General features: G+C 44.8%; 1 protein-coding gene across 7 annotated transcripts in view; it reads right to left on the bottom strand.

The window, feature by feature from the left end:
- RRM1 (ribonucleotide reductase catalytic subunit M1) overlaps nt 1-20,295 on the bottom strand; it is a 33,384-nt gene that overhangs the window by 6,078 nt on the left and 7,011 nt on the right. For 4 of the 7 annotated variants that reach the window (XM_049823583.1, XM_049823585.1, XM_049823582.1 and 1 more), the window contains 14 exons: nt 19,067-19,106; nt 17,914-18,076; nt 17,190-17,331; nt 16,502-16,585; nt 15,697-15,858; nt 15,030-15,109; nt 14,351-14,552; nt 13,128-13,277; nt 11,991-12,212; nt 11,501-11,577; nt 10,508-10,643; nt 9,126-9,221; nt 8,079-8,267; nt 6,486-7,739 (listed from right to left, as the gene is read on the bottom strand). In XM_049823583.1, coding sequence (XP_049679540.1) covers nt 7,551-7,739; nt 8,079-8,267; nt 9,126-9,221; nt 10,508-10,643; nt 11,501-11,577; nt 11,991-12,212; nt 13,128-13,277; nt 14,351-14,552; nt 15,030-15,109; nt 15,697-15,858; nt 16,502-16,585; nt 17,190-17,331; nt 17,914-18,076; nt 19,067-19,106 — 1,932 coding nt within the window. In that variant the 3' untranslated portion in view covers nt 6,486-7,550. Of the gene's footprint in view, nt 1-4,912; nt 6,263-6,485; nt 7,740-8,078; nt 8,268-9,125; nt 9,222-10,507; nt 10,644-11,500; nt 11,578-11,990; nt 12,213-13,127; nt 13,278-14,350; nt 14,553-15,029; nt 15,110-15,696; nt 15,859-16,501; nt 16,586-17,189; nt 17,332-17,913; nt 18,077-19,066; nt 19,107-20,295 lie in introns of those variants that run through there. The other 3 variants (XR_007508870.1, XR_007508869.1, XR_007508871.1) reach the window with 3 other exon arrangements.

The following is a 20,295-nucleotide window of genomic DNA, read 5'->3' as shown; positions in this document are numbered from 1 at the left end:
TCCCAGTCTTGTACACTGCTTCAGCCACACAGCCCTGGCAGCAAAGCTCCCCACCGCAGCCCCAGCTGCCGGCAGTTCTCACTACATATAGAATGGTTTGGATTGGAAGGGACCTTTCAAGGTCATCTAGTCCACCCCCCTGCAATGGGCAGGGACATCTTCATCTAGACCAGATTGCTCAGAGCCCCGTCCGACCTGACGCTGAATGTTTCCAGGGATGGGGCATCGACCACCTCTCTGGGCAACCTGGGCCAGTGTTTCACCACCCTCAGTGTAAAACATTTCTTCCTTTAATCTCCTGCCTTGCCTTCTCCATCATGTACTGCACAGGCCAGGCAGTCTCACAGGACACACACAAACTGCTGAGTGCCAGCTATCCCCTTCCACCCACCCACCCTCAATCCAATCTTTTACAGGGCACTGACCAAGGACATCAGACAGCATTTCCTGAGATCCTTGTGGAGACAGCGAGAAGCCCGTGGGCTCCTTGAAAACAAGCCTCAGCTCACCACAGCCAAGGGAGGTTTAGCTTAGGCTTTAGGAAAAACTTTCTAGCAGTAAGCCAGTCTTTGAGTACTGCGCTTGGAGAACCTACATCACCAGAGGATTTTGGATCAGGTCAGGTTTGCAATCATCTGAAATTGCTGGGGGTGAGAAGATCCTGCCTTGGGGAGAGGATGGACTAGTTGCTCTCTCCAGGTTCCATCCAGTCCTATTTTCTGCAAGTCCTGGATTCAAAACTGGCAAGTACCACCCATTCCCTCTGCTGTCCTTCCACTGCAGGACAGCTTTGGGTGAGGACTGAGTGGGCCACGCTCCCAGCCCCCAGCGAGGTGCTCCCCTCCCACCGGCTCCAACCGCTGGACTTGGACTTTGGGATGCACTGGAGGCTGGGGGGAAATCTTTAATGTCTCTCTCAGATTTTGAAGCAATTCAGATATCTTCTCTGTCTGTTACTTCATTTACACAGCAGCCATGGTTTGTTGAGACATTCATGACGATCCCAGGAGAAACCCAAAGAAAGGACACTGTGCGCACAGCTGCTGTTTCACCCCCTTCCCCCCAGCTATCTCACTTAGTCCCATAAAAGCTATTACAAGCCTTCCATCATTTTATTCCCACTGGGCATCTAAACCTGGGCTGAAATTAATGAGAAGTTAGACTTCTAAACACCTGCATGGTATTGCTACATTGTGGGGACAAGGCTTGTACAGGAAGCAACAGAGAACTGGAGCCAACTGAGCTGCAAAATTAATATTAAACAGAAATAGCTGCACAGCAGTATTTTATGCTTGTTACTGAGTTTGACTTCAATGGTGGTAGGAGAAAAAAATCCTAGGCAATGCAAGAACTCCGGGGGATTAGCATCTTCCCCCAGCATAAAAGCCCCATTTTTTACAGAGCACAAATGAGTTCTGGGCAGAGACAGGGGAATCTGTGAGTACTCCTCTGTATCTGCCATCTGATATTTCTCAACAGTGTTTACAAAAAGTCTGGAGGACACTTTCTACAGCAAGAAAGTGATACATTAAAAATTGTCATTTTTAAAATAGGAAAATAGGTAGGAAAGAGCCTTAAGAGGAAAGATGAGCTCCTTGTTTTCCTGCTGCATTGCGGCTGCAGAGTTAAGAATCTCACTTACGCTTTACTGCCATAAATTAAGAAGCACCAGCTCAAACACACACAAAGGCAAAAAGAAAAGGAAAAAAGTGAGAGCTCTTACAGCTCGTGGTGGCTCAGAGTCAGAGCTCTTACAGTCTTCCCGGGCTGAGCCTGAACAACCCAAGTAACAGAGTAAAACCTGGGGCCAAGAACCAGCCAAGGAGCGCTGTGCTCACCTCAGGAACAGGAGGGGATTTCAAGTGACCTTGACAATGGGACAAAGCCCAAAATCCACAATGTGAAATTCAGTCAAAACCAGTGGAAAGTTCCACACTTCATGGGGAAAACCAGAGCGTGGTTTCCAAAGTGAGAAGTCCCTGGGTAAGCGGTGGGGTGGTAAGGACGGAGCTGGGCTTGGGGCAGACCCTAACCCCGATGAGCCAGCAACACAGTGCCAGTAAAGACCCATCTAATTCTGAAGCTCAATAGCAGCAGCATCACAAACAAGACACAGGTGTTATTACTCAGCTCCCCTTGAAACTGATGTGGTCTCAGCCAAGTACCACACAAGGGTTTGGGCGCTGTGCTCTCCGACAGACAGAAATGGAAAGAAGCCATAGGAACCAGATCAAGAAGAAAATAATGACACGTGAAAGGAAGAAACTGGGTTTGTTTTCTTGAATAAGCAGGGAGCTGGAAGGGGTAAACACACCACTGTTGTCAGGAGGTAAGAGGCTTTTCTAAAGACCAAGGATTTGTTTCTCTCCGTGACTACCAAAGGAAGGATGAGGAACTTAGTTTGCAGTACCAATAACTCAGCTGGGAATTAGGGGAACTCTGAGTGACAGTAACGAAACACTAGAAGCAAGGAAGTCATGGAACATCCTTCACCAGAGGCTTTGACGAGCAGTTTAAACAAGCAGCTCTTGGAAATCACCTGGGTCCTGGCACCGAGCACACACTCCTGCAGCCATGCTGTGCTGCGGTTCGACAGCGAGCAGGTCATGCCCGCACCAGCAAGCATGTACCCTGCGGTCACGGACCGCAGCTGCAGAAGTGGCTTGGCACACACCACTCACCCCTGGCACGCGTCCGCCGTCACCAAGCGGTGTGCACGGCACACGCGCACCATGCGCGGCTTCTGCAGGCTCAGCTGCACTTGGCTTTTCCAAGTGACACATCACACCACGAAATCCCAACCGGAAGATGTGAATCAAAAGCTGTGGGACAAAATATATACCTGAACAGAGCACCTGACAGGAGGAAAGCATGACTGAGTTTGCCATGAATAAAACATACTCCTTTTGGCTCCAGGCTGTCTACTAGCCACTGACAGCCTGGGATCAGTGAAAGTAGGGAGGACAAAAATAATCTAGAGAAAGGCAGCTTTATGATGGCACACGCCGCATTTAGGAAGCACGTATGTGCCAGGTTTCCCTGTGACTGCAGGGGATGGGGCCCTGTCTCCCAGATAGCCCGCCAGCTTTACCTTCTGCATCACCAGACCTCCAGCTGATCACCTCTTGCTGCTGAACACCATGGAACAGGTGCCCAGAGAGTATGCTGCGGAAGTTGTGGTATGGAATTAGGCAGGATAAATGCTCTAGTTACATTTTGAAAACCAGAAAAGTTGATTTACTAAGCAGTTTTCTAACTCTGGGATGATTTCCCCAGGAATGAGTTAAAGCTACAACACAGGAGAGATCCTGTGTTAGGAGCAGCAGAGAAATAAAGATGCTCAATGCTAAGGCTTTAGGGAGAAAAAACCAAGAAAGTCTCTCCAGCCAGTGTGGTAAAGAAGTCAGAGTTAAAAATATGAAAGTTTGAGTCTTTCTGCAGAAGGTGGCTGTTGAGAACAGAAACGTTCTGGAGGAGGAATAGAGGGTGGTGAGGGCAGCAGCCTGGCATGACCCAGGCTCACTGCTCTGGCACAGATCCTTAAGTATGACCAAGGGCAGGGCCATGGGTGCAGCCTCAAAATCAGCTTAAGCCAGCCCAAATTCCTGCTGTTATGGAAGGATGGTCCATTCCTCAGCTGCTCCCGCCCACCACCTCCCATCTGTTGGCACAAGCAGTCGCAAGGCAGCACAGTCCACAGCAATAAAAGCGATCCTTCTCAGACCGACAAGGACAGCTGGATGACGGCTATGCCAGCGCAGAAACAGCAGCACAACTGGTGGCTGGATGAGCCTCTTAAATCAGAATAACCCAGCTGCAAACCTGCACCCTCCCGAACTTAAATAATGATTAAGTCCCAGTAACAAAACTCATGGGTAAATTTCTCACCAAGAAAGTTCTGCACAGGCCTGACCTTGGCTAAATCAAGAGCTCGCAGGCAGCCGCCCCAGACCCAAAGCCACAGAGCAGCACTGATCCTGTCCTTGCTCACGGGACAGGCTCAGCACCCAGAGCCAGCACAAAGCACAGTGGCCAGAGCCACCTGCACCCCAAACACATTAGAAGTGCTGCTGCTGTGGACAGACAGCTGGACACTTACAGAAATTATCATGGAGGTGGCAGGTCTTGGTGATAACACTCATCCAGATGCAATGAAATTCAAGCCTACACCTCCCATGAATGTGTCCCACGCAACTGGAGATGGGATAACTCCCTCCTTCCTGAGGTAGGACTGGACCGCTGCTGAAGGCTACGTGAAGATCAGATTCACACCAGCCTGAAGAATAATGTGCCCAGCTTCGGTGCCGCTGTTTGGGATTCAGCTGGGAGCAGAGAGAGCTGCTTGTGTGCTCAAGGGCTGCAAGGTAAAGAGCGAGCCAGGACGACAGCGCAGGCTACTTCTTATAGGCAGCTGCTGTCGTCACTGTCCTTCAGGCTGACTTTTGGTCTGACTCACATGAATTTTAACTTTTTGGTTGCATTGTCCCATTATCAGCAAATGGCACGCTCCTCTTCCGGGCTGCCTCTCTGTAGACACAGACCGTCGCTCCACAGGAGCACCTTGGGCCAAGGCAGGCATTGATCCCTGCCTCACAGCCTCAGGGAGAGACGTGTAGGTGGTCTCGCCACCTACACTTCAGCTTTAATAGGACAAACAGGCAGCAAGTCCTGGCTATGGAGTGTACGAGGCTGAAGGGAAGGGTCTCAGCCTGTCTCTTCGCTCAGGATCACCCACAGACCCCATCAGGCAGCCCACACTCAGCACATTAACCACTATGAACCCATTAGCTTCCCTCATTCTCCCCCTGCTCCAGGAACCACACATAGTCAAGTCGCCACCAGTCTGGGTCTCTAGCATTTAAATCCCAGCCCCCCTGCCCCCCTTTATTTTTTTCTCTCTGTAGCTCAGAGCTATTTCCTAGAGAGCAGCAGCACCTTGCTGTCAAGTGGGGCAATGTTCAAGAGGGAAACAGTATGTTTAGCATTGCTTTAGCCCAACCACAGCAGAGGTAACAGAAACCTATTTCGGAAAAGAAACTGAACAAAACTGACCCCACTCAAGCCATGACAGCCTGCTTCCCTGGCTAGTGATAGCAGTTGGGGGATTAAGGAAACAGCAACAGGAATATCTGGCTGGCCTTTATGGCAATAACAGTGTTTGTTGGAACAGTACAGGCAGCAGTAGCCAGCCAAAAGGCCAGGCAAGCAGTAGCCAGGGCAGTGGTTAAGGACGAATTGTGTATGGGAGAGAGATGGTGGCTCTTGAGGCCTCCCCAACCCCCAAAAGGAGCACCAGCACTCAATGCAACTCTCATTCCCCACTCCAGCTCCTCACTGCCTCTCCTCTCTGACTAGCAGAAAGCGTAAGCCCTCTTCACTCTTCCCCCAAGAGACCAGATCAGGCAGGATTTCAACAGCACTCGTGTTTAGGAACGCCTCAAAGAGACAGCAGTGAAAGCAAACTGTAAGAAAAGGAGAGTCTAGGCTGCAGGGTCCCCTGGGAGCTACTCCTGTTTACACAGAAGTTACACTAATGGTGCATGAGATCCCACACTGGTCCAGACAGCAGCCGCAGTCTCGACAGCCCCATCTGCGCTCTGCCGTTGAGACAGCAAAGGGTCAGTGCCAGCTGGGCAGAAGCAGCAGCAGAAGGGAAAGGACAGACAGGTACAAGCATCTTTGTAACTTCACTAAACCCATCCATTACAGTCTAAACAGCAGCTCCTCAGCAGATTTTTGCCTCTAGCCCATACCTTCCCACATACCTGTTGACAGCCTAACACATTGTTTTTCAATTCTCACTAAACTCTCTCTGCCCCATCCAACAGGTGAGATTAACATGTCCTGCAGGAGGGATTCTGCTTCCCCATCAGCCCTGCTCCAGCCCTTGCAATTTCTGAACTTTCCAAAACTTGATCAGAAGAGGATTTTTGTAGTCAAAAGGCCCCATCCCCTCAGAATTTTTTTGGCAAAATTTCTTAGGTGGCACAGCTGCCAGGAGTGGTGATTAGACACAACAGTCTTCCTTTGGAAGCAGAGTGAGCCACTTCAAGATATCTGCAGTGGTGCCTTGTCAGAGCAACCAGAAGCAGAAGAAATAGCGCAAGTGCTGGACTGAAAAACAAGGTGCAAGGGTTCAAGCCTTACCTCTAGCACAGTCCCAGATTTGCTCTGTGAACGCAGCATACCTCCTTTGCACGTTACCGAAACACAGACTTGGCATTACTTCAGCCCCTTCCTTGTGTTTACCTCAAGCCCAAATCTTCAAAACAACACAAAGAAACAGACACCTTACAGAGTTAAGCACGGTTGCCCCAGCAAATGCAGGGTTCTGCTTACATGCCTCATTTTACACAAGAACCTTCAGAGAGTTCTCTGGAAGGAACCATGTACAGGAGGTGCAGGGCTCACAAACAAGGCCCCAGCCTCCAGCTGCTACAATTCACTTTTAATCAAAAAAAGTGTTCCCAAGATACCACTGCTCATTCCTTCGACATTCCACATTTTATTGAGTTTGGCTGGATGGGTTAGTTGTATGGTACATTAATTCAATAAATATTTAAGAAATGGATGATAAAGCCCCATCCCATTAGAGCAGGGAGTTAAGTACACCGGTAAGTAAAAATGTATTATTATTAAAAGATCAAATAACTAGCTGGGGTGGATAAATGCAACTCTCAAAAAAAAAAAAAAAAAAAGATGGCGTGTGCACTTCAGAAGGCTTTCTGGCCAAGGACAGCATGGAAGCCCATTACCAGAAAACTGACTGATAAATAAGAGTAGGTTTTTAATACAGAATAAAATGCACTGCAGCAGTTCTGCCATTTCCTGCTAAGAACCGAAAAGGAATATTTACCAAGCACAACGCTCTGCCCTGTCAGTCTGGATGGAGAAGATTAATTCTCCAGGTAGCAATGCACCTACCACCAGTCCGCTCCTTTAAAAAGCTTTTTGGAAGTGGAAAAAGAGGGGACAAAGAGTAAGAAATGGTGGGAGAAGGTTCTCACTGGCATATGTGCATACACTCCAGCTTTCTAAGCTTAACATAAATTGCTCCTTCACCATGACAGACAGCATAGCAAGCTTACAACACACCTAGCCTAGGGATGTTGTCTTGCTGTCTTTCACAGCAAAGGAAAAGGTATCAGTCAGATCCACTTTTTTCTCTGAAGACACAAGTAACAGTCTTTAGTAAATTAAAAGAACTGTCTGAAGTCCCCAGGACAGATCTTTAAGGTAAGTAGCATTAGCACCTTTCCCTGTCTGTTCAGGAAAAGCCCTGCCTGTAGGGTTCAATGTAAGACCATGCAAGAGCACTTAAGTTTTCAGGAAGCCCAGCTACTAAAGCTATATATAAACTTCTTATGCACCCTATCCATACCTGTGCACCAACCCCCAATTGGATGGGGAAGCTACAAGACACTACTGTGATCACCCCTCCTGGCACAGTTCCAGCAAGCCTCTACATCCTGAAGTTATATTAGATGTTTCCATCTTAGAAGGACTCCAGCCAGGTGGAATGGCTTTGCTGGCACTGCAGAGCAGATCCATTAGGAGCCACACATCATACACTCATCCCGGTTCTCCAGGGAGCACACCATGGCTGCTTTATTCCTCTCCTTCTCTTCCTCTTCCTTGGAGGCCTTCTCCCGCTCTCTGAGCTTCTCTTTGTTCAGGGTGAACTGGATGGGGTTAGCAGCTGGTTTTGTCCTTAGGTAGTACATGCCAGTCTTCAGACCCTGCAGAGCAAAAGCATGAGTCTAAGAGCTGGAATCAGCTGGAGGTCAGGCAAGCAACAGCCAAAATCTGAACTGCTGAGGCTGAACTCCCTTAGCCCTTACCACTGTACCAGCCTCACAGTCATGTCTAGTAGTAATCAGGATTAATGGGAGCAATGCTACAAGCATCCACAGCTTTATTGCTCTAGAGAGATATTCCACTAGTAACACCAGATTCTTGGAAGGAAACAGCTGTTTACGTTCTAAGAATAGGCAAGACTAACTTTTCATGAAAGAACTTATCAGCCCCCATTTGCTGTCTGTTCTGAACAAGCCTCCCACACCACTCCTCCCAGATACCTGCTTCCACCCATAGAAGTGCATGCTGGTGAGTTTGCCATAGTTGGGTTCTGCAATGTGGATGTTGAGAGACTGGCTCTGATCAATGAAAGCTCCTCTGTCTGCTGCCATCTTGAGGACAGTCTTCTGGGAGATCTCCCACACTGTCTTATAGAGTTGCTTCAAGTCATCAGGAATCTCAGGTATATTCTAAAAGGAACAGAAAAGAGTTTTCCAATGCAGTGTGAACAGTGACTGCCCAAATGTTCCTATTTATAAAACCAAACTCTTCACCAATTGCTGAGACTTCAGTAATCTTGATTAGAACAAGGCTATTAGCAGCTGAACTCTATCGCTGAATTCAAGCATCCTGTATCTGAAAGCACCCAGGCATAAAGAAACCTTACTTGCTGAAACAGGCCAGCTTCTTCTAGGGAATTTGAGAGAAAAAGCTGTTTGCAAACAGACCATTACGGTTTTGCCCTAAATAGTTGTGAGGTCTTACAAAAAGCAATCCAGCAGCTAGTACCCCTCCAAACTTCATGACAAGCGGGATGCACTTTGTTAGCATGCATGACTCCAAGCACAACAGTTGCAGCAGTATTTCAAACTCCACAGCATAAATGATTCATCCCACACAGACTCTTCTGCATGTACTTCTGGATCTGCATGTCACATACTTAGCTCCTGTCTCAAGACTACTCCCTGCTACGAAACTACCCCTTTATAATCTTCATGATAAATGGGAATCCAAACATTTGCAGAATCTGCCTAAAATAAAGCAGCCTGACTCAGTATTTGTTCTAGCAATAATTAATAGTACACTTCCATTGGGGTTCTCTATTACATGGGCAGGCTCCAGCAGGAACAAATTACCACTGAGATCAGACACATCCCCTCATATTTCTAATGGAAATGCCATACATTACAGCTTTTCTTCGCCAGGCTAGCCGAGTCACTCATACACAGCAGACCTCAAAAGCACTGTGTGGCAAAATGGCCCCACAGCCAGCACTTCCCAAACTAGTAGGAACCCCTGTGCCATTCCCCCTGGTTTCTCACACATACCTGGATAGAGCCGTTGTGGGCAATGATTTGGTTTTTCATCTCCTCATTCCACAGGCCCCTCTCTGTGAGATCTTTCAGCAGGTGTGGATTCACAACCTGTAAGGGGGCAAGGCCAAAAAATGAAAGCACTGTTATTCTGCTAAGCTATACACCCTGCCTTATGGCACAGGAACACCTTCCTAGAGGAGACAAATTCACCCCAACATGCACAGGTTTTTTAAATGGTTAAACAAGACCTTGTACGGTACTGACAAACTTTCACTCTTCAGTCAGCATTGAGGTATGCATGCAGACGGCCAGACTACGCTCAAGGTTAAAACAGGGTAATGAAAGTGAGATGCTGTGGGCCACCACAGACAACAGAAGGCTGTCTACAAGGCCTGGCTGACACCAACTTGGGGCTAAACTAGTAAGGCAGAAATAGGAGAAGTTACTGGACATTACAGATGAGAAAGGGGAGTGTACAGAACTCCCCTGCATGAGGAATGCCAAAAGATGTGAAAGGGAGAGATCTCGGTTTACCAGGGCCACTAACCACAACCTGAATTACTAATTAAGGATGTAAACAATCACCAGGATTGGGGTCAGAAGTGGAAAGAATAAAATAGGTGCAGGCTGTTTATTTGGGAAGAAAAACCAGCAAACTTTTGCTTGCTGGGGCTGGGGGTACCTGTCCAGCAGCCCTGCACCTGACCTACATAGTGGAGTGAGTTAATAAATCTGTTGCTCTGACCTCACCACACGTCTGATTTGATCCTGCAGTCAGGAGGAAACAGAGTGCTTTCCCTAACATCAATGAGCGGACACCTCAGAGGGAATGGACAGATGGGACCTCCCTAACAGTTAGATATTCCCCTTGTCTCACACTGAGGTCTCTGCTAACTCCACCCTCCACAACTCAAATTGTTTTGTACTTTCCTAAATGACAGACCCCTCTGCATCTGTAAAACTTTTACATAAACTCTTCAGATCTCTTCAGTGTTTTACATACAGCTCTTTCCTCAGGACTGTGCAGAGCAGCACTGTGGTCTCAGTTACTCTTCCCATTGCAAGCATGTCCTTTCAATAATTTCACTAATCGTCATTCATTTAGCAATTATTCCTGCAGGCCATCTTGAGGCCTCATAACGTTTTTTTGCCAGGCAAAAGCAGCACTTCTTTAAAATTTTGCATATTCCATGATTGTTGTGGAATATGCAAAACTGTACTACTATAGCACATGGTACAGGCTACATGTTCCCCTTGGCGCTTTTGGCCTTTAACATAAACATCTAACTGAATTGAGTTACCAAGCGTGTGGCCTCCATCTTGTCTTTCTTAGCAGTGAAAGTCATCAAAGATATGAAAATAGAAAAGCTCTTTCCCACAGCTGCCTTGCTTACCTGAAACTCTCCTGAGAGGACTCTGCGCGTGTAGATGTTACTGGTGTAGGGCTCAATGGATTCATTATTGCCCAAGATCTGAGCAGTAGAAGCAGTTGGCATGGGAGAAAGGAGAAGGCTGTTTCTGACACCGTATCTAGTAACAACAGTCAAGAGTTAGAAAGCTTCAACCAAGTGAGACAAGACAGAAAAGACCTAAGAATAGTACAGTTTATATACTGTCTGCGAAGAGCTAGGAGGGCCAGTATAAGGAACTCTCAGGTCACATGGTCAGAAATCTCACTTTCTCAGGGTAACCTGCAAACCCTCAGGTTGCCTACAGTAAAAAAAGGGAAGCTCCACTAAACTTTTAACATGGGTCAACATGGAAGCATAACTAAAGTCTCTCCTATTTTCATCTTTAACCAGAGCCTTTGCCAAATTATTTACTCATGAAAAACGTTACACAGAAAAAAAGTCTGTCAGGCACTCTACAACTCCACAGCACTCAGGCAAAAACAAAACAAGCAGCCCATGAAGAGCCTGAGACCTCTCCACACAAAAGACAGTAGACAGATTTACTAAATTTAAAAATTAGACCCATACAAATTGAACAAATTCATTACAGGCCCTTCATGTTTTAACGATTCCTGTCTTCAGGATGTTCAAGGCTCAGCTGCTTTTCCCTGTCAGTGGGTAAAGAGTTCCCAAGCCCGGCTGACTGTCTCACTCATCACTACATTTGCTTAACAGGAACACAAACCATTCTGCTGATGCATCCAAGATGAAAGAAGAGCTCAGCTAAATCAGAGTCTAGGGGGTAGGCTCTCTCTGGCTTGTAAGAACAAAAATGAAAGAACACCGTCCACAAAAGAGTTTTGAAGAAAAATCTACTGGGGCAGGCGGGAAACACATAGGACCATTTTTACACTTGCGCCCTATCTTTTGTTTTCAGTCAGTCAGAACATATCAAATGTATTTTACATCTAATACAAACTATGCAAGACTACTCACTTAGCAATTTTCTCCTTTAAAGCCTTCCAGTCCCATAGATCAGACGGGGTGACATTCCACATGTCATACTGAAGAATCTGAAGAACATAGGTGCAGTCCAAATTAGACAGGGCACTCTTTTCTCCACATTTTATAAATCACATTGTAAATTGACCTGTTATTAATTATTCTCTGCAAGTCAGCCTCAGTGAAGCCCCTGTATCATAATCTTACACTCAATATTTTAATTGCGCTAAAGGGGACAGCCAGCACAGGCTCAGTCTTGCTTTTCTTCTATTGCTCTCTGCACCTCAGTTTAACTTACGCATTTCTTACTACACGTAAGAAGCCAAATGATGGAGGTAAATTCACACACCATTTGTACCGTTGCAATATTATCAGCCAAAGGCGTTTGAGTCATATGTCGCCTTCTGTATCAAAGACGAGGCACAGTCACATTATCTGCTTTTCATAGCTTTGGCTCTGACACAGGACAGTTCCTGGTACTTACTCCTTTGCTGACAGGAGAACCCTCATATGTTTCATATGGTCCTTGCTCCTTGGCAAGTTCACAGCTGGCTTCCAAAGCACCATAATAAATGGTTTCAAAAATGTGCTGGTTCAAGCGCTGGGCCTCAGGACTTTCAAATGGGTACCTCATCAAGATGAAAGCATCTGCCAGGCCCTGCACACCAACGCCAATGGGACGGTGGCGTCTGTTGGAGCGTTCAGCCTGCATGGCAATCAAGCAGAAAGAATAATTACCTTTAGCAGAACTACATAGAATCATAGAATAAATAAGGCTGAAAAGGCCCTCTGAGAGGAATTCTCATCCATACCATTGCCTTAACTTTTATGGGCCATCCCTTCTGCTGCAACAACCCACCTTTCACTTCTGCCCAGTTCCCCACTGTTTGCCATTTGGTGGGGCAGGAATCTGAGGACCCAGATTAAGTTTGTGAAAAGTGATCACTGATCTTAATTGCTCAACCTGACAAAGGGAGCCATGATTTACAAGTGAACACTAAGCATTTTCTGAAAAACAGGCCCATGAAGACAGTTAAAGTCATGCATTCAAATTGTACATGCCAGAAATATATGATTCTCATCATGTTTGGCTTCACACTTTGGGTATTATTTCCTCCTCCAACACCCAGCTCTGCTGCTTGCCTTTCTATGTTCTTGCAATGCAACAAATCCTGCTTCCATTCCTCTTCAACAACTACCAACCCTCTCCCCACATTCTTTGCAGAAAGCAGCCTAGGCACCCTCGCAAAGATGCATAAAACCAACAAGACTGAGTTACACCTTCTTGGGATCTCTCCCGGATCCTTCTCTCTGGTCCACTTTCCACTCTATTCCTAGTGCGGTTCTGTGCTTTATGGAAATCCTCACACATGAAAAAATTCCACCTGCAGAACCATCTCAAGGGGAGGCTTTTTCTACAACTGCTTCACTAAGGAACTGTTCTGGGTTGAAGCTTAAGAAGCCACTAAACAATGGGTCACATCTGCAAACATGCAGCGAATGGAGCACCCAACTATTTGCTAAAACTCCTTCTGCCCAAGACTGAACTGGGATTGCTACAGAACAACAGGCCCTTTGTCACCAGACTCTCGGCATGCCTTCAGCCCCACATTGCACTCACCTCTGGCACAGGGTAGTAGTTTATGTCAATGATTTTGTTCAGGTTTCGGACGATAACTTTAGTGACTTCAGCTAGCTTCTTGAAATCGTATGTATGCTCTGAAGTGACGTACATGTTCAGGGCTATAGAGGCCAAATTACAAACTGCAACCTGTGGAGAAAACGCAGTGAAAACAGGCATGCCAGCCAACACTCCATGCAAAAAAACACAATCTCAGTTCCAGAGCGTGCTCTCTGGATTATCCAAACTATAGGGTAACAAATCGAGCAACCTAAAAGGCTGGAAAAATGCACTCCTCATTTCTACCCTATCTTACGAGTTGTGGAAAGGGTAACCAATTCAAAAAGGCTTAGTAGAAATCAGTATCGCCATAAAAATTCAATTCTCTGCCTAGTCAATCTGACTGCCTCCAAGCCATCCTTGCATAAACTAAGCCTAACCACTTCTTGTGTCAGCAGAACCAGCAGCTTATGTCAGTGAGATCCAGACTGTATTATATTAGGTCATTTTCTGGGTCATTTTTTAACACTAGCATTTTTTCCAACCCCAGGAGAACTGAAAGAAGTCAGCTAAGATTTCTTGTGCAGTGCAGGCAGGCAAGATGGCTCTCCAAATCTTCTAGACTACTCACGATTTTATATGCCAAAGAGCGGGAGCTAAAGAACAACTAGTGGCTCAGGCAGTAGAAACTGATACTTTCAGTTAAAACAGCCTCGAGAGCTTTACTGTACTAGAAATGCTCCATGCTATACTAGCACTAAATCATTTCTATATCCTTCCTTTGCCTTTGTTAGCAATACTGCAGTCCAAACATAGCACATCTGTAGAGCACCAAGATTAGGGTAGCACATAGGGAACTCGGGTGGAATTGTCACTGAAATGTAAGTCTGGGAGTAAGAGGTATGGTTTTACTAAATCATTAGCTGAAGAGATGCTTACATCAGCTAGCAGCAAGCCAAAGAGCTCACTTCTCCCTCAAGCTTTCAGACATTCGCTTTGATGGGTATCTTGTTTTGTATCAAATCCTCCACGGGAGTTGGAAGGAAGGGGAAACCCACACACAGAGTCTGTGGAAGAGTTGTAAGTACTCGAGCCAAAACACCCTCAGAATTTTCTTAGCTACCTGTTGCCTTCCCCAACCAACAGTCAGACATATTCTAGAAAGCTGCAACAGGAGCAGTCACAGCCTTCCTAAATGCTACAAGTTCCTAATCTCCACCTACCTCATCTTTGCTGGTATACTCCACTATTTCTGTACACAGATTGCTGCATTTGATGGTCCCTAAGTTCTGCTGATTGCTTTTCCGGTTGCAAGAGTCTTTGTACAGCATGTACGGTGTGCCAGTCTCTGTCTGAGATTCAATGATAGCGTACCAGAGCTGCTGGGCCTTCACCACTCTGCGGACACGGCCTTGCTTCTCATAACTGCAACAGGGCACATGTTGCTTAATAATTCCCAGGCTCTCCAAAAATAGCAGTGAAAGACAATAATTTTTAACACAACATCAGGTTCTCAGGCAGGCAAGACCCCATTCACTTCTCAACTGCGTGAACTCTGAACTGTCCTTGTTTAAAGGAAATGGAAAATCTTCCACTACAACATCCTACACAACTCGTTCAAAACAAAGCCATCGACTGTTTTAAGCAGGGATCACTTCAGAATTTCCCTTTAAGAAGCTAAAACAATCATTCATACATAGTTCTATCTTGAGCAGGTCACAGTTTGAAGCAAACATAAGTAGACCTTCCCCATCTTTGTTCTTTTATCAATCTGATAATGGAACTCGCTGACCACTTATGAGCCAACACCACAAACCTGTGCTTTTGCTCCCAGATACCACACAATAAGGGCAATTCTGTGAATGAATGACCACTGCTTAAAAATATATTCACTTTTCTCACCTCTCATATAGTTTCTCAAATTCCTCTCCCCAAACCTCATCTAGGCCAGGACACTCATTTGGACACATTAAGGACCAGTCCTGTAAGGAAAAATATTCAGAGAAAATCTTTAGGTACTCTGTCAATTAAAGGCATTCAACTTCATCAGCAGATCCTGTTGTAAACAGGAACATGCAAACTACACTTCCCATCCTGAAAAACTAGGAACCAACTCTGCCAGCAGACATGGGGAAGGTGCTCATCAGACTAGTCAGATTTATTTAAAAGTAATTATATGAATATTTATAACCAATCTGCATTTCAGGAAAATTACTGGTTCTCAAGATATAACCCATTTTAAAGCAAATGCAAACAGTCATATGAAGATCAATTTACTGAGAAGATTTTGATGCTTTAAGGAAACTCCAGAGTAAAAATTTAGCGTAATAGTATAAGTACATAAGTCATGGGCTGCAAGATCAAGCACTGAAGCAAAGTATCCCACTGGAGTTCTCCAATTCCATTCTCTACCTGCACAGCCTAGTTCTCAAATAAGGTGCAGCAGCCTTTTCAGGAAGTTCCTTTGCTGCTAGGCAGACAGATCTGCAACCCTTCATGAACTCCATCCCAGGGCTGGTCACCTGTTTCTCTATTAACAGACCTATTCTGCACCAATCACGCTTCTTACCTGGTTGGTTTCAACTCGCTTCATGAAGAGATCAGGAATCCAGAGGGCAAAGAAAAGGTCTCTAGCTCGCTGCTCTTCTTTCCCAGTGTTCTTCTTTAAGTCAAGAAACTCAAAGATGTCCAAATGCCATGGCTCCAGGTAGATGGCAAAAGCCCCAGGTCTCTGATACATAAAACATAGTCAAGATCAGAACAAATTGTCCTTGAAAATAAAATCTCCTGCACTGCTCCTGAGTGCACACAATACCCTAAACTAACAGGAGCTTAGTTTTATAGTCTCATTAAGGCAATTTCAATATGCTTTTTTGTGTTACTGTTGTTCTCACCTATTGGAACTGGGCCGTGTTACTAGTTCCAGATTCTCAGTAAAAATTATTTAGTACCAAAAAATGTATCTCTGCTGTGTAAGCAGGGGCTTGACAAATATTAGATTTACTTATTGTGTCAGGCCTCCATTGACTGCTGGACTATGTGAAAACAAAGGATCAAGAAGCTTTCTACAGTCTTACACTTTAATTCACTATAGGGCGTTCAAGAAGTGACTAATCACCAGCACAAGAGGCTGCTCTAACACGTGCATATTGTGGAGCAGATATATACCAAAAGATATAACTGCATGATAAAATGTATAGTGAAAGGGGAACACCAGAATATCAACAAGAAGGAGGGAAAATGCCATATTCTAATTATGTGTCATCTACAACCACTTCATCAGCTCACTGATGTTACTGGGTCAATCCTTCACAGATGTGGAACCTCTGACCTCATGTTCCCTTCTTGGACATAATATAATGGAAAGTCAGTACCTTGTTTCCACCTTGATCCACGTAACGGGCAGTGTTGTTGTAGACCCTCAGCATTGGAACAAGCCCGTTGGAATTTCCATTTGTCTGCAGAGGCACAGGAAAACCATCGATACTGAAAAGCAACTGCCTGAAGAGATGGGCCTACATTTTCTGCATGTCTTTCAGCAGTCTGCAAAACTCATATGCTGAAAGCTAGGAACTGACCACCCCAATCAGTTATTTGGTAGTCCCTTCTCCTCGCCTTTTTTTTAAATAGACAAAAATCTATATATCAGCTACTGGTCCCAGAGTTAATAAAATGTACCTCCTAATTTCCTTTTGTCACATGCACTGTGACAAAAAACCCAAACACACATCCACAGATTATCTTGAGCAGTTAAGACATACAAAAGGAAAAGGGCTAATACACAAGTCTCTGAGCATATTCCTAGGTTGCTAATAGTTGGAAATGTCTGATCAAACAGTGGAATAAGATCCTCTTTTTGGAAGGACTTCTATTAGGAAGCCAAAAAAACAAGGAAAACCAACCTTTTTGCCTTAGAGCATAGTGAAAAAAGGACTACTGAGCTAGACTGACTGCTGTGTTAAACTGAGTCGGTAGAAGCAGCATTGATTTGGCAACCAAAATATAGACATTCCCTGAAACCAGAAGGTTAACCGCTGCCGGGAACACCATCTGCACACTTACCCCAGCAATATAGCTGCCCGTGGCTCGGATACAGCTCACAGCAAGGCCAATCCCACCAGCAGACTTTGAGATCAGTGCACACTGCTTCAGAGTGTCATAGATTCCCTCAATGCTGTCATCCTTCATGCACAGCAGGAAACAACTAATGAAAATAAATAGCTTTAGCATACAAATTAAAACAAAAAAAGGGAAGAAGTATTTCACCAGGGCTGCAGAAAAACAAGAGTAAACACTGAATCTTTAACATGTTATGCAAAGGAAATAAATGATGCAAAACCATAGGTTTCAAAGTGGAATAAAGGATAGTTTTAGAAAACATCACGAGCAATAGTAGTATTACTGATACCTGTGTTATCAAAGCAAAACATTTTTTAAATCATATCATTTATGCTTGCTATTTTTAGCATGTTTTAGAAAACAATTACCAGGATTCATTTTGTAATCTATAGAAGACTATGCACATAAGTAATTTTTAAATAAAATACAGCCATGTAAACATTTCCATTAGCTTTAGAAGCTTAGAGAAACCTGCGTACTTTTCCCCAAAGACTACACCAGAGATCAAGTTAAATTTGACAGCAGCTTCTCAAAACTTCATAAAACTATCACAGAAACACAGCTACTATTTTTAGAAGTTGTGAAAGCATTCATTTGAACAGACCCAATCTCCAAAACTTTACCTTCATCTAGTTACGCACTAAGCAAACTTGAAAGCCAAAGGTACCTGGAAAGCTGAGGCCGGTTGGTGCCTGCATTGAATAACGTGGGGGAGGCATGGGTAAACCACTTTTCAGACAGAAGATTGTAAGTTTCAATTGCAGCATCAATGTCATTTTTGTGGATCCCCACCGATACCCTCATCAACATATGTTGAGGACGCTCAGCAACTAAACACAAAAAGCAAAGGGGGGGAAAAAGAATGTCAGTATGACATTTACGATTAGTACAGACAGATGTAGAGGTCATAGCAATAAGCTACAAACAACATGCAACGGGCCACTTGAGAGCCACAGTTTTCACAGAATCACAGAATAATTCAGGTTGGAAGGAACCTCAGGAGGTCTCTAGTCCAATCTCCTGCTGAAAGAAGAGTCAGCTAAGAGAATCAGACCATCAGGACTTTATCCAGTCAGGTTTTGAAAAACTCAAGGGTAGGCACTGCTGCATAACCCCTCTCAACAACCTGTTCCAATGCTTGACTGTTCTTATGGGGGAAAAAAAAACCCAACACCTGTATTAACAGTTAAAATCCAATCAAATATCCAATCCAGCATCCAATTGCTCTCTAGGTTTATTATATTACAATTAACCTCTCAACATTCTGGTGTCCTAGGATTTTCATGCTAAGGGCCTGCCATAACTGGCACAGATAGCACAGTAGCTCTTTCGGCTTAAATTTATTAAAAAGTGCTTAGCATTATGGAACAAGTTATCAGCTGGACAGGAACTACTTCACCTTCTAAATCCTAGATAACAGGCAGCTTTCAAAGCACTAGGGACCTTAAAACAGATGGCTGAAACACAGTTGTCCAGGTCACGCTGCCATTATTCGGAACACCCAAGTAAACTTGGCACAGTGCTCCTCTTTAATGATCAACTGTTCTTCAGGCAAGCATACAGCTGCCATCAAAAAAATGTTACATTCTTAACCTAAGAAAAGAAGTTGCACATGCCCACAAAATACCTACCACAAACTTTTTGCTAATTTTTTTTTAAACCAGTACACAGTCCTTTCACTGGAATGCTTTATGGAAAGCTATGAGGTAGGCTATTTACCTTCTCAACCCCTGCTCTGAGCCATGATCTTGACTTTTAAATAATACTTCAAGATGATACAGACAGTTCTTACATTTTGAGTTGATTCAGACAGTTCTTACCTTTTGAGTTGATTTTCAGCAAGTAGGAGCGTTCAAGAGTCTTTAAAAAGAGAGAATGCATTTTAGTAGACATGCAGTTTTTAGTTTTTTAAAAAATCCTGTTAACTGCAAACTCAAGCATCTTCATGCTCCTTATCCCAGGCTTCAACAGAAGCACCAACCCTGCATTCCACTACTCCTCTTGTTAATGGCATAGGATATTAGGTGACTAATGACTTTAAAAAAAACCCAGAAGTCCACTGTAAGGTTCCAACACTCAGGACTCTGTGCTTTGGATTATGGAGTGGTAGTGGAGCATGCAGCCACAAGGTTCAATACTACCTCTTAACCCACAGTGAATTAAGGCTAAAAGACAAGGGAGTCCTTGTTCTCCACAGCCCCATCCCTCCTTAAAGTATCGTTAGTTATACTACAACAATGCTTTCCAGACAACCTGTATCACAATCTGCAGCACTGGGTGTTGAACACAGAACATGACAAATACGGCAAGCCTACAACTGCAGCACATCCCTTCTGAGCTTGTACCTAATGGATTACAGCAGTAATTACAGGAGGGGATGTCAGGAATTGCATATCTATATACATATAGAAACACATACCCTCCTTCAAGGTCCCCTATTTCCATCCTTGCCTATGCTGTTTCCGCAGCTGCTGTGCTCTTTACACACACTAGTTGTTTCCTCGTTGCAGACTACTTCCCCCAAAGCAGAAGGCACCACATCAGGTGTGTTGATGGAAACTCCAGGCAAAAACACCCAGTTCTCACAGAGATTCACAAGAACTATCTGAAGTACCCAGTGCTATGGAATAGCAAAATACTCTCCACTTAACCCTCCAGAAAGCCCACTGCATCATGCCCTAAAACAATTCAGCAAAGAACACCATGTTATGAGGGGAGCAGGAGGAGCAGATGGTAGGGGCACAATAGACTGGACTGGTTGTGGGGGAGATGTTCCAGCAACATGGAAGACGACAAAATGCGTGGGATGACACACTGAGAACAACTGTTACGCAAAACAATGAGGAAAAGCAAAAATCCCTTTTTTGGTTTATTAAGAATCAGATTATTTTCTTGAGGAATGGCACGAGCTGGGAAGCTTTCAACAACACTTGGTGCTATCTGCTGTGAAACAGTTAATGCCCAACAGTTAAAATATTGTAGCAGCCGAGGGTACACAATGAAGCCAAGAAGAAAGTACATGATTCATCCAGTTAGGCAACTGTTTTGT

Source organism: Accipiter gentilis, chromosome 19 (assembly GCF_929443795.1).
Source record: "Accipiter gentilis chromosome 19, bAccGen1.1, whole genome shotgun sequence".
In the NCBI taxonomy this organism is placed as follows: domain Eukaryota; kingdom Metazoa; phylum Chordata; class Aves; order Accipitriformes; family Accipitridae; genus Astur; species Astur gentilis.
Note: the sequence above shows the minus strand (reverse complement) of the source record. Positions and strands in the feature narration are given on the sequence as shown.